At 47.4% G+C, this 13,365-nt stretch overlaps 1 protein-coding gene across 2 annotated transcripts in view; it reads right to left on the bottom strand.

The window, feature by feature from the left end:
• hivep3a (HIVEP zinc finger 3a) overlaps positions 1-11,543 on the bottom strand; it is a 28,782-nt gene extending 17,239 nt beyond the window's left edge. For both annotated transcript variants that reach the window (XM_064983436.1, XM_064983437.1), the window contains exons 1-2: positions 11,304-11,543; positions 314-5,082 (exon numbers count right to left, since the gene is read on the bottom strand). In XM_064983436.1, the coding sequence (XP_064839508.1) occupies positions 314-4,621 (4,308 nt within the window). In that variant the 5' untranslated portion in view covers positions 4,622-5,082; positions 11,304-11,543. The remainder of the gene's footprint in view (positions 1-313; positions 5,083-11,303) is intronic.
• Between the last annotated feature and the right edge of the window lie 1,822 nt (positions 11,544-13,365).

Here is a 13,365-nt window from a genome sequence, read left to right as displayed (position 1 = left end):
CAAATTCACCAACCCTGCTCCAGCAAGATCAGGCCAAGGAGACAGGGATGGGGGGGGGGGGGGATTCATCATAACTTATGTGTTTCAGCACTTATCTAAATTATACTGTGGCATTACAATCTACAATATAGGCCTACATGCCCTGAAATGAGAAATAAGGCCAAACTGTATTGTGTGTATTGGGTCATATACAAAATAAAGTAAAAAACTACAGCACATAGTACAGTATGGGACAAGGCTAAATAAATACATACAGTACTGCAAATTTCACATTGACCATTCTATGAGGAGGCCTCCAGTAAAGTCTCTTTACCTCAGAATGGCATGGCGTCTTCATGCCGGTGGGCTCTGGTGGAGTCTCTGCCGGGGTGGATGACATGGGAGACATGGTGTAGATGGCGGGGCAGACCCTCTGCTTGCAGTCCAACAGGGACAGGGCTGTCTTGCTGGAGAGGCCTGGAGGGTTGGGGTCATACTCACTGGTAGACCAAGAGGAGTACACTGAGGGCTGGTGGTCAGTCGAGGTGGAGGTGGAGGGGTTTGGCTTGACGTAGTTCAGATAACACCAGCTGTGAGAGGTGGTGGACTGGAGGGTCGGATATGAAGGTCTTTCTGGACTTATTGGAGTACACACCCTCGGTAAACATGTTGGAATCTCAACCTTTTCTTCTTTTGTGGATGTTTCCACGATTACGTTTCCTACACAACTCGCCTCTTCTTCCTCCTCCTTCACTCGTTTCTGCTGCTGTTTGGACTCAGGGCTGAAATCGACACTGTTTGAAGGGGACAACAATCGCTTGTTGCTCCCTGAGCCCGGAGATCTACAGCCCTCATCGGACCACAATTTGCTGCCTGAAGGCAGAGGCAAAGGCAAGTGGTTGCCTGGAGGCAGAGCCAACTGGCTGACTGGTAGCAGAGTCCCAGACAACATCTTGCTACTTACAGGCAGAGACATGACCAGGTGGCTGTTATGTTCAGGCATTGGGGAATTTCTATTGCCACTGTTTAACCCAGAACACACAGGTTCCTGGGACCTAGATGTTGTGGTTTGGGACTGAGTGGTGTATATGGCACTGGCTAGGGTGTTGGTGTCTGCCTGTAGCCGGACTACTGCTACTGCTGGTGATATAGAGGGCCGGAGTAACTCTGGGCTACGTGAGATGTTAGGGAGGATCAACGGAGGATGTGTTACAAACTCTGAAGGTCCATCATGACTGTGAATTGGGACTGGTATCTCCAGCTTCAGGCCTGTGGACATTGGAAGGTAGTGGGCCCTAGCTATCCCTAATGGGCACTGGGTGGAGAGGGGGTGGGGAGGGTAGACGGGACGGGGTTGGGGTTGGGCAGGATGGATGTAGGTGTGGACAGGACGGAGGGAGATAATTAGAGGTTTCCCTGAACAGAGAGGTGATGGGTCTACCCTCTGGAGGCGGTCAGGAGATTCTACAGAGTTCTTTGAGGGTAGGACTTCAGAGCAATGTCCAGTCAAATTAATACTTTGACCCAGTTTCCATTGTGAGGGGGGCTCTTGGCAAAGAGTTTGTACACGGTTACATGATGTGGGTTCTCCTGACAGAGGGGAACCAGCAGTCGCACTAAGGCGTCGAGGACCTGGGCTTAGTTTGGAAGAAGTGCTGGGACTGACAGGGTCAGGACTGGGGCTACAGTGAGAAGGATTGTTCACCTTTAGTGCTGTGTGTTTGGCAGAAATGGAGGAACTGGGGTTCCGCTGTAGTTCTGCAGGTTTGGCAGGCTGCTCCTCCTCTGGGTCCTTGACCGCAGTGTGTCTCATGAGGAGACATTTGCGTCTGTCACTCCAGCCGGCCGCGGAGCGCTCAGGGGACAAACTGCTGTAGTCAAAGGACTTGCTCCGCATCTCCAACATCGCCATCAGGACAGACTGCTGCTGTGGGTCGTGAGGTGCTTGCTCTGAGACCGACCGCCGCATCTCCCTTTTGTGAAGATGCAGCCCTGGGACGGTCAACATGTTAGGGGCCCTAGACCTCCTCAATGGTGTCCCAGCCAGGGTCTCCATATCTCCAGGTCTGGTGGACTCCTCGAAGGATGCAGAGCGGCTAGATGCGTGGGATGCACAGCTGTCCTGGCTGGGGCTGCGAGGCAGGGAGATGGAGTCAAAGCTGGACATGGACTCCCCTGAAGACTGGGCGGCCTCAGCCAGACGAATACGTTTCTTCTTCGGGGGCAGCTTCTCGATGGGGACCCCAGACAGAGTGAGGCTCCTCTGTGGCCACTGGAACTCGTCTGTCCTCTCAGTCTGTTTAGGCATTATGGATGTCGTTTCTGACTGTGTCTGAACAGACTCAATAACATTGGTGTTGGAATCCTCAGTGATGAATATCTCCGGGACTTGAACATTGTGTTGGCGCACCAGTTTGCGAGGTGTTGGTTTGGACGAGTGTTCCTGCAGTTGTTTCTGAGACACATCCTCATGAGATAGAAAACCAAAATGCGCCTCCTCTTTACCTTGACTGTCTGTAAGCAAAGGGTCCTGTTTCTCAAATGAACTAGTATGCTGAATCACTGAGAAACATTTTGATGTGTCTCCACGCTCCTGCTCTACCCATGGCCATGAGTTTCTATTGCATGCTACACTTTTTCGGTCTCTGCCTTGCACCGACGTGGAGAAGGTGGGTATGGATAAAGACACAGGAGAGGATGGATCATCAGATTCAAAACTCTCCTCTTTCCTTCTCTTGCGCATTGCCAAAGCCCCTGGTTTGCTAATCGGATAGTGTATCAACTGTGAACGGTCCAGCTGGCATATTGTTGTACCAAGACTCTCTTGGGGAAGTCGTGCTATACAAAGACTTCTCTTGTGTGCCTTATAACCTTCCCAGTTCTTACATCCAACGCCACAGGTCTCACACTCGTACGGCTCTGGTTGACATTGCTTGTGATCAGGAGGCACGGTGGACATATTGTGATTGTAGAGTGTGTTGGAGCTACTGTGTAAACTATGTTCCTCTTTAGTCAATTCAGCACCGGGTTGTAGTTCGATAGCAGGCTGGCGTCGTAGCATCCCGGTGCGGCGAGTCTGTGTTTCAGACCGTTCATCGAAAGATTGGCTAAGGCGGAAGTTTCGTGGGAAGACGTCAGAAGAGGCATCAGTTGAACTAGCAGCAGAGGGCATAGAGAGGCTTCTCAGAAGAGGAGCCATGGAAGTGGGTGACAGGCCTGCCGTTGAATCCACGTGTAGTGACTGGTGATGATGGAACTTCTCACACGGAACTCCCATAGTGATGGAACCACTGCTCTTAAATCCTGGGTCTCCAGGGTTTTTGGTGCTGTGGTGGACGACCTGTGGCTCTTTCAGAGATAGAGTAACCTTAGAGCTAGACTCATTGCTACTTCTCCTAGGCAGAGAGAACCTCCTGGGCTTAACGCTGTCTATCTTACTTGTGTCCACCACAGCCTCGTTGATGGTGATGAGGTTGGTGATGTGGTCAATGACCTGCTTCTTGGGCACTGTGAACGGGCTGCTCTTCTCCTGCTGTCCCTGGCTTCCAGAAGGCTGCTGGTCCTGATGCCGGGACATCCTCTGGAGGTGGCCCAGACGGCCATATTTCCCCATGATGATCTCTGCGTAGCTTTTGGCACTTGTTGCATTGGGTGGGATGTCCTGCGACTGCTCAGTGCTCTCAGAGCGAGAGAAATAGCCAGACTCTGTGCTGCCTCTACTCCCTATACTTGCCATACCCAACGAGGAACTGATCGAGTCAGACGAGCCTAGAGGGCCACGTTTCCCTCGGCTCAAACGCATGGCCAGCCTCTTCTTGACTGCGTAGGAGTTGTCCATCCCACTGGACTGCTCTTTAGACCTCTCTGTGTCTTCGTGCATCTTCTCATTGGCAACACTGCCATGTCTCTCCAAGTTAGAGGAGGCAGCAGACGATGGTTGTCTGGTTTCATCTTCTGACACGGGCATTGGTTCTTCTAAAGCACTGGGCTCTCCAGAGGCGAGGCCGGCCTTCACCCTGTGGGTATGGGACTTCCGGTGCTTGTAGAGGTTGCTCTTGGTCTTGAAAGAAAATCCGCAGGGAGCACAGGGGTAGGGCCTCTCTCCAGTGTGGGATCGGATGTGTTTCTGCAGAACGCTGGGCTTGGCACAGGCACGGCCGCAGTAAGAACACACATATTTCCCAGGTTTTCCAGGCTTATGCTCCCGTTTCTGCTTCAGGGTGCCCTCCTGGTTCTCCTCTGTGGCAGGAGCCTCTGTAGACTGGGTGGAGGTGGTTGATAAGGAGGGAGTTGCCGGGGTCCCCCCAGACGGTGTCCGTGACACTCTAGTCTGTGTTGCCTCTGCCTTTGCATGCTTACCCTCTTCCGACAGTGGGGTGTCTGAATCAACACTTTGCCTCTGATGTCGGAGACGCTTGCGCTCCCTCTTATTAGGCAGTTTGTGGTGTTGTTGTTGTTGATGTTGAGGGCCTCCTTGTTTGGAGCGAGTCTGTTGTGTCTGCAGTTGATTGTTCTGGGAGGAGGGAGATTTGGGAGGCTCAGGGTCTGCGAGAGGCAGAGCAGACTCTTCTGGCTGAGGCTGGTCATGACCTCTGGACTGCTCCCCAGTCGGCAAGTGGCTGCAGCTGTGCAACGCCTCCATAAAACGGAACAAAAACCTCAGGTAGACACCTGGGATCCCTCCGCCCGGGGCAGGCTACGCAGGTCTAGCCTGTTCATTCAACGGACTCTGGGATTGATGTATGATGAGTATTTTGTTCCTTAGTTATGTCTGTCTTGTACTGGAGTTAAGGCTGTGTGTACTCATACTTAGTACTTACTAGGGTCAAGCCATTCATTCAACGGATCCTGGGCAACAACTGTGAATTGTCATGCGGTAATGAGGAAGTCCTTTTCCATCCTGAGCCAAAGAAACTTCCCATCTTGGAGCTCTGTTGGCTCCCAGAGTCAACAACTCTGCCCTCTGAGTCTCTGAGCCAGTCCCCACAGATAGTCCCTGTTGTCCGGTATTCAGATACTGGGTTGAACCCGTCCTTGTGTCAGGTCTTCAGATCCAGTTTTCAGGACTTTTTGTTGGATGTCTGTGTCCTCACTCAACAGGACCTGAAAGAAGAAAAAAGAAAAGATTAGGTGACTGACAGACAGACAGACAGACAGACAGACAGAGAGACAGACAGACAGACAGACAGACAGACAGACAGACAGACAGACAGACAGACAGAGAGACAGACAGACAGACAGACAGACAGACAGACAGACAGACAGACAGTCAGACAGACAGACAGACAGACAGACAGACAGACAGACAGACAGACAGACAGACAGACAGACAGACAGACAGTCAGACAGACAGACAGACAGACAGACAGACAGACAGACAGACAGACAGACAGACAGTCAGACAGACAGACAGACCTGCCTGAGGGGTAGTCTCTATCTCTCCTTCTTTCTCTTTTTCACACACACAGTGTGCACACACATGGGCACACACACCAAATGAAATGACATCATGAAGACAGATGGCAGAAACAGTCTCTCTCCGCCCACTATGATCTAAAAACATTACTGTCAAAGGGAGGGAACCAAACAGTTAAAAAGCAAGGTTTTAATCACTTATTTCATCCAGATGGATGATGGATGATCAAGTTGGAAACCAAGCTTGGGTTTTGGTCATATTAAAGGTGCACATTTCTCATAGCGACCAGTTTCACTTTGTCAACAATAACAACAAACATTAGCATGATAGAGAAAGTTATTCAACGCAGAAAGAAGTCTAGTTCAAAAGTGCAAAACTGTACACCTAAAATGTAGGTGTTAGTTACCAAATTTACCTGACTATTTATTATGAAGAAAACGCTCCAAGTCATTTTCAGATTCTGGTACCAATAGCCCCTTGAATAGTTCCCAATCAGCCGTGTGAATTGCACATTGCTCAAACATAAGCTACTACGTGTTTCTCAGGGATCACACTCCCAAGACAAGATGACAGATTTTTCAACTCAACCCAAGATTTTGTTGCAGCCAGAAGAGTCAATAGTTGTATTCATCCAGATTCCCCCAAAGTCTCCCAACCCCACCTGCTAAGTCGAGCTAAAAAATAATTAGGCCAAATGCAAATGTTGTAGTCTGGAGATAGATACCACCGCAAGATAACACCAACACTTACTTCCTGATGGTGTAGTCTGAAGATAGATACCACCGCAAGAAAACACCAACACTTACTTCCTGATGGTGTAGTCTGGAGATAGATACCACCGCAAGAAAACACCAACACTTACTTCCTGATGGTGTAGTCTGGAGATAGATACCACCGCAAGAAAACACCAACACTTACTTCCTGATGGTGTAGTCTGGAGATAGATACAACCGCAAGATAACACCAACACTTACTTCCTGATGGTGTAGTCTGGAGATAGATACAACCGCAAGATAACACCAACACTTATTTCCTGATGGTGTAGTCTGGAGATAGATACCACCATAAGATAACACCAACACTTACTTCCTGATGGTGTAGTCTGGAGATAGATACCGCCATAAGATAACACCAACACTTACTTCCTGATGGTGTAGTCTGGAGATAGATACCGCCATAAGATAACACCAACACTTAATTCCTGATGGTGTAGTCTGGAGATAGATACCACCATAAGATAACACCAACACTTACTTCCTGATGGTGTAGTCTGGAGATAGATACCACCATAAGATAACACCAACACTTAATTCCTGATGGTGTAGTCTGGAGATAGATACCACCATAAGATAACACCAACACTTACTTCCTGATGGTGTAGTCTGGAGATAGATACCACCATAAGATAACACCAACACTTACTTCCTGATGGTGTAGTCTGGAGATAGATACCACCATAAGATAACACCAACACTTACTTCCTGATGGTGTAGTCTGGAAATAGATACCACCATAAGATAACACCAACACTTACTTCCTGATGGTGTAGTCTGGAAATAGATACCACCATAAGATAACACCAACACCTTTCCAATTGGGAAGTAGGTTACATCATTCAGCTGTGAAAAAAATAGACTACAGTCATTTTGTCAAATACTCATCTCCAATAACACATTTGATTTCCAATTTCTCCTTATTCTAACTCTACACTGTCAAACAAGCATACTTCTCTAATGATAGCAATTCACTGAAAGCCCATGAAGTAATATCAATTTCAGAAAATAATATGTTCTTTAATAAATGTTTACTTTCATACACCTAATGGCTCCAAAACGAAATGGCTCCAAAACTCTAACTGGTGTTAAAGATCTCTAAACGCCAGGCAGCCAAATACAAACAATCTTCGTCATCTTAGCTTTGTATCATCTCTGTTTCTCATGAGGATAATATACAGTGGCTTGCGAAAGTATTCCCTTGGCATTTTCCTATTTTGTTGCCTTACAACCTGGAATTAAAATATATTTTGGGGGGTTTGTATCATTTGATTTACACAACATGCCAACCACTTTGAAGATGCAAAATATGTTTTTTAATGTGAAACAAACAAGAAATAAGACAAAAAGACAGAAAACTTGAGCGTGCATAGCTATTCACCCTCCCCAAAGTCAATACTTTGTAGAGCCACCATTTGTAGCAATTACAGCTGCATGTCTCTTGGTGTATGTCTCTATAAGCTTGGCACATCTAGCCACTGGGATTTCTGCCCATTATTCAAGGCAAAACTGCTACAGCTCCTTCAAGTTGGATGCGTTCCGCTGGTGTACAGCAATCTTTAAGTCATACCACAGATTCTCAATTGGATTGAGGTCTGGGCTTTGACTAGGCCATTCCAAAACATTTAAATGTTTCCCCTTAATCCACTCGAGAGTTGCTTTAGCAGTATGGTTAGGGTCATTTTTTTTTAACCTTTATTTAACGAGGCAAGTCAGTTAAGAAAAAATTCTTATTTTCAATGACAGCCTAGGAACAGTGGGTTAACTGCCTGTTCAGGGGCAGAACGACAGATTTGTACCTTATCAGTTCGGGGATTTGAACTTGCAACCTTCCGGTTACTAGCCCAATGCTCTAACCACTAGGCTACCCTGCCGCTCCATTGTCCTGCTGGAAGATGAACCTTCATCCCAGCCTCAAATCTCTGGAAGACTGAAACAGGTTTCCCTCAAGAATTTCCCTGTTTTCAGCGCCATTCATCATTCCTTCAATTCTGACTCGTTTCCCAGTCCCTCCCGATGAAAAACTTCGATAGGGTTCTCGGGGTGAGCAGAGGTGTTGGGTTTGCACCAGACATAGCGTTTTTCTTGATGGCCAAAAAGCTACATTTTAGTCTCATGAGACCAGAGTACCTTCTTCCATGTGTTTGGGAAGTCTGCCACATGCCTTTTGGAGAACATCAAACTGGTTTGCTTATTTATTTCTTTAAGCAATGGCTTTTTTCTGGCCACTCTTCCATAAAGCCCAGCTCTGTGGAGTGTACGGCTTAAAGTGGTCATATGGACAGATACTCCAATCTCTGCTGTGGAGCTTTGCAGCTCCTTCAGGGTTATCTTAGGTCTCTTTGTTGAATCTCTGATTAATGCCCTCCTTGCCTGGTCTGTGAGTTTTGGTGGGCAGCCCTCTTTTGGCAGGTTTGTTGTGGTGCCATAATCCTTCCATTTTTTGATAATGAATTTCATGGTGCTCCGTGGGATGTTCAAAGTTTATTTTTTTAACCCAACCCTGATCTGTACTTCTCCACAACTTTGTCCCTGCCCTGTTTGGAGAGCTCCTTGGTCTTCATGGTGACACTTGCTTTGTCGTGCCCCTTGCTTAGTGATGTTGCAGACTCTTGGGCCTTTCAGAACAGGTGTATATATACTGAGATCATGTGACAGATCATGTGAAACTTAGATTGCACACAGGTGGACTTTATTGAACTATTATGTGACTTCTGAAGGTAACTGGTTGCACCAGATCTTATTTAGGGGCTTCATAGTAAGAGGGGTGAATACATATGCACACACCACTTTTCTGTTTTTTATTTGAGAATTGCATTTTTTTGAACTCCCTCTACTTTCTCTGCACCAACTTACTGCACTGTAGCAACAACCCGTTCATCCCACACACTAGGTACGTTCCAATATCCACACTACCGTACTACCTAGAATGCATTCCCAATACATTGCATCTTACTAGGGAGTATGCTAGGATGGTATTTGAACAGAGGCACTGATCAGCTGGTTGTGGCCTACAGCCAAGCTCCTCCGGAAGAGGGCAAAACCACAGGAGGTGCTAGCTGCTGGTCAATATAAAACAACTGATGACATGTTGCCATTCTTACAGTAGTACTGTAGAACTCTCTTATATAGCAGCATTTTACTGACGGTATGCTACTGTGATAATTATTTTGTTTAACTGTAAAGTTTTTTGGGGGCCAGTCATTTTAATTCTGTTTCCAAATGCCCTTATTAATAGAAGACAGTACATCTGTATGGACTGTCAGTGTGTCAGGTGTTAATCTGGCATGTACATCTGTGTCCAGGACAACGTCTAGAGTGCATTTCAACAGTGAATGATGGAATGTAGGTCAGACAGGTACTGTACTGCAGGTGGACTAAGAGACTACAAAATGGTTTATGTGAGGACTATCAAAGAGTAGAGCTTTCTACAGTAAGAGATGAATTTAGACTTTGAGAAAGAGGTGACATTCTTCTGTTAAATCTGGAACAAGTGTGAGTGGTGCAAATTGTCAAACAAGTGGAGTGTGTTCATTGTGTGTATACATTTTGCTTGTCGCCAGGAGGTGTTGCCGTCTCACAGTTATTGCATGGGCTCAGAGAAGCAGGTCCTTTTCAAAAAAATGCTTGTTATAAGCAGCAGCAAGCATCCCGATCTACCCGATATTCAGTCTAATATCTCACGCAGTCCTTAAACTCCATAACACACAGCCATATCTTTTCTAAGATCTCGTTCAAACACGAGAAATGGCATCTCATCCTCATTGCCATGGAGAGTAAACTGGGTTAGTATCACTGCCTAGTCTCCTACATTTTCAAATAATATCCCCCCAATTATTATTTTTTGACACATAACTGAATTTATTTGAGTTGAAAACGCTTTTTTAAATAAATCCAATAAATTTCCCTCCTCTCGTACCAATATGCACCCAGCGGTGGTTGCTATGGCGACGCCCCTAAACCACGCACAGCAGATGGAGGGAAGGAGAGCTAAATATATCTCCCAGCATTCTCGCTGGGAGAGGGAGAGATGGAGAGAGAGTGAACGAAAGATGGAAAGGAAGAGAAAGAGAGAGAGGGAGAAGGATGGAGAGAAAGAGAGAGAGAGAGCGAGAGAGATGCAGAGAGAGAGCGAGAAAGCCAACTGAGATGCCTCTCTCCCACAAAGCGTATCTCTTTGGACAAAAAATGGTACAAATCCAAAAATCAATACCTGGCATTAATCCCAGCTCTACAGACATGTATCCCACCAGAAGAGAAACTGAGAATATGATTCAGTTCTTGAGATAACGACGGAGAACTAAGACACCATAGTAAATACAAAACAGAATATCGAAATCTGAAAGTACATTTTGACATTAATGTTTTACAAAATAATTAACAGCAATAACAGCACTGTAATACTCTGCGAAATGAAATGAACTTGTCAAAGAACATTTCTTAATTTTATATTTCTTGTCACCAAACAAGTGTTTTACAAATACTCTTTGTTGTGACTTATGTAACAAGAAATGTTTTCCAATAACAACACAAAATATTCCCTCCATTTCTCTCTCCCAGACATAATGTATTATTTCAAGATGATGTCTGTTTTATCTCACACACACACACACACACACACACACACACACACACACACACACACACACACACACACACACACACACACACACATTATCCCAGGAACAGTCAGAAACCGTAGCTTCATCAGCAGTCTGTCAGAGAGACAGGGAAGTAAGAGCCCTGGGGTCATCACACGCGCAACGCTGACATTCCCAGGGCTGTGTGTGTGTGTGCGCCTGCATGCGCGCACGAGCAGGTGTATGTTTGAGGCCCAGGGGTCTCTGGACACTCTGTCTTTGACAGAGTGCTGGAGCATGGACGGACAAACAACACACATGGAAACCAATCATAGAATCCCTACACACACACACACACACACACACACACACACACACACACACACACACACACACACACACACACACACACACACACACACACACACACACACACACACACACACACACACACACACGCACAGCAATAACCAGGCAATAATCCAGTAAATGAACAATGTGGAATAAAACACAGCTATGAACACTAGATGGTTAGAGAATATCATTGTCCTTTACCTGGTGGCAGGTGGTTTCCCCTCCACATCTGACAGAAAGAGGGTGAGTAAGAGAAGCTGGGAGACGGAGTGAGAGAGAGAGCGAGCGAGACAGCGCGGAACAGAGCGAGAGAGAGATTGTGAATGAATGAGAGCGAGAGCCCGCTCTGTGACTGTGAGGAGAAGGGTAATCGAGACACCACTCTACTGTACGTGCACTGAGCTGACAAACAGTTAGCTAGCAGAGTATATTACTCGTCTCCTGTCTGTGTGTATGAATGAATGGGGAGGAGGGGCCTATCGCTCTCTCTCTATCCCTCCCTATTTGTCTCTCTCTGTCTCCCTCAGATAGTAAAAGTGAAGTGGAATATCCTTATTTGGAGGGTGACGTCAGGCCATGTTGTTCTTGGCAGGAATCTCAGGCTCCTCAGCTGGCAGAGAGGGAGAACAGAGAGGAAGGGTGTGTGGTGGTGACTTGTATTTTTAAAACACAGTTTCCCCATTCAGTTCTCACTTTCCATAGGCGGGGGAAGCAAGGCAGCGGTTGCCTATTGCTGCTGCTGCGTTCGTTCTGACAAAAACCTGGAAAAGCTGAAAACACAGGGCCCAGGTGGAAAAAGGCTCACAGGGTTCCAGGTTTTCAGAGTGGTTCTGGAGAATGTCCACACACACACACACATACTGCTGACAGAGCCAGCTGAACACAGTCCAGGCGATTCAGTGATTCTGACATCACTACTCCTCTCTTTATACCACGGGAGGAAGGGAGGGAGGAAGGGAGGGAGGAAGGGAGGGAGGAAGGGATGTTATTTTCCTTTTTTCCCTTTTCAAGAGGCTGAAAGCTTGCCGACGTGTGGAGTGTTGAGGTAATGCCATCAAGACAATTGGTAGCTAAAGGACGACCACTCACACACACAGACTGGCTGGTTTTGAAAGGAGCCCTAACCAAGGTCTTCATCCCTCTGCAGCATTAGCAGGCAGCACAGAGAGAGTCCTTGTCAGCATCACAGCCATAACGCCAGTGACAGAGCTGCCAGTGTGCGTGTGTTGTGTTTCCTCACCCTCCACAGGCAGCTGGGCCTTGAATGGGACGGCTATTCGCCATAACGTGATGCCAGCCTCAATCTGCCCCTCAACTTGTCACTTCAGTTGCCATGTTGATGGGGGGGGGGCTGAATAACATCACAGAGATACACCCAGTCTGTCTGAGTCTCCCTAGTCCCCACCCTGTCTCTGCTTATCCTCACTGACCCAGTCTGTCTGAGTCTCCCTAGTCCCCACCCTGTCTCTGCTTATCCTCACTGACTCAGTCTGTCTGAGTCTCCCTAGTCCCCACCCTGTCTCTGCTTATCCTCACTGACTCAGTCTGTCTGAGTCTCCCTAGTCCCCACCCTGTCTCTGCTTATCCTCACAGACTCAGTCTGTCTGAGTCTCCCTAGTCCCCACCCTGTCTCTGCTTATCCTCACTGACTCAGTCTGTCTGAGTCTCCCTAGTCCCCACCCTGTCTCTGCTTATCCTCACAGACTCAGTCTGTCTGAGTCTCCCTAGTCCCCACCCTGTCTCTGCTTATCCTCACTGACTCAGTCTGTCTGAGTCTCCCTAGTCCCCACCCTGTCTCTGCTTATCCTCACAGACTCAGTCTGTCTGAGTCTCCCTAGTCCCCACCCTGTCTCTGCTTATCCTCACTGACTCAGTCTGTCTGAGTCTCCCTAGTCCCCACCCTGTCTCTGCTTATCCTCACAGACTCAGTCTGTCTGAGTCTCCCTAGTCCCCACCCTGTCTCTGCTTATCCTCACTGACTCAGTCTGTCTGAGTCTCCCTAGTCCCCACCCTGTCTCTGCTTATCCTCACAGACTCAGTCTGTCTGAGTCTCCCTAGTCCCCACCCTGTCTCTGCTTATCCTCACTGACCCAGTCTGTCTGAGTCTCCCTAGTCCCCACCCTGTCTCTGCTTATCCTCACTGACTCAGTCTGTCTGAGTCTCCCTAGTCCCCACCCTGTCCCTGCTTATCCTCACTGACTCAGTCTGTCTGAGTCTCCCTAGTCCCCACCCTGTCTCTGCTTATCCTCACTGACTCAGTCTG

Source organism: Oncorhynchus masou, chromosome 13 (assembly GCF_036934945.1).
Source record: "Oncorhynchus masou masou isolate Uvic2021 chromosome 13, UVic_Omas_1.1, whole genome shotgun sequence".
Taxonomy (NCBI): domain Eukaryota; kingdom Metazoa; phylum Chordata; class Actinopteri; order Salmoniformes; family Salmonidae; genus Oncorhynchus; species Oncorhynchus masou.
Note: the sequence above shows the minus strand (reverse complement) of the source record. Positions and strands in the feature narration are given on the sequence as shown.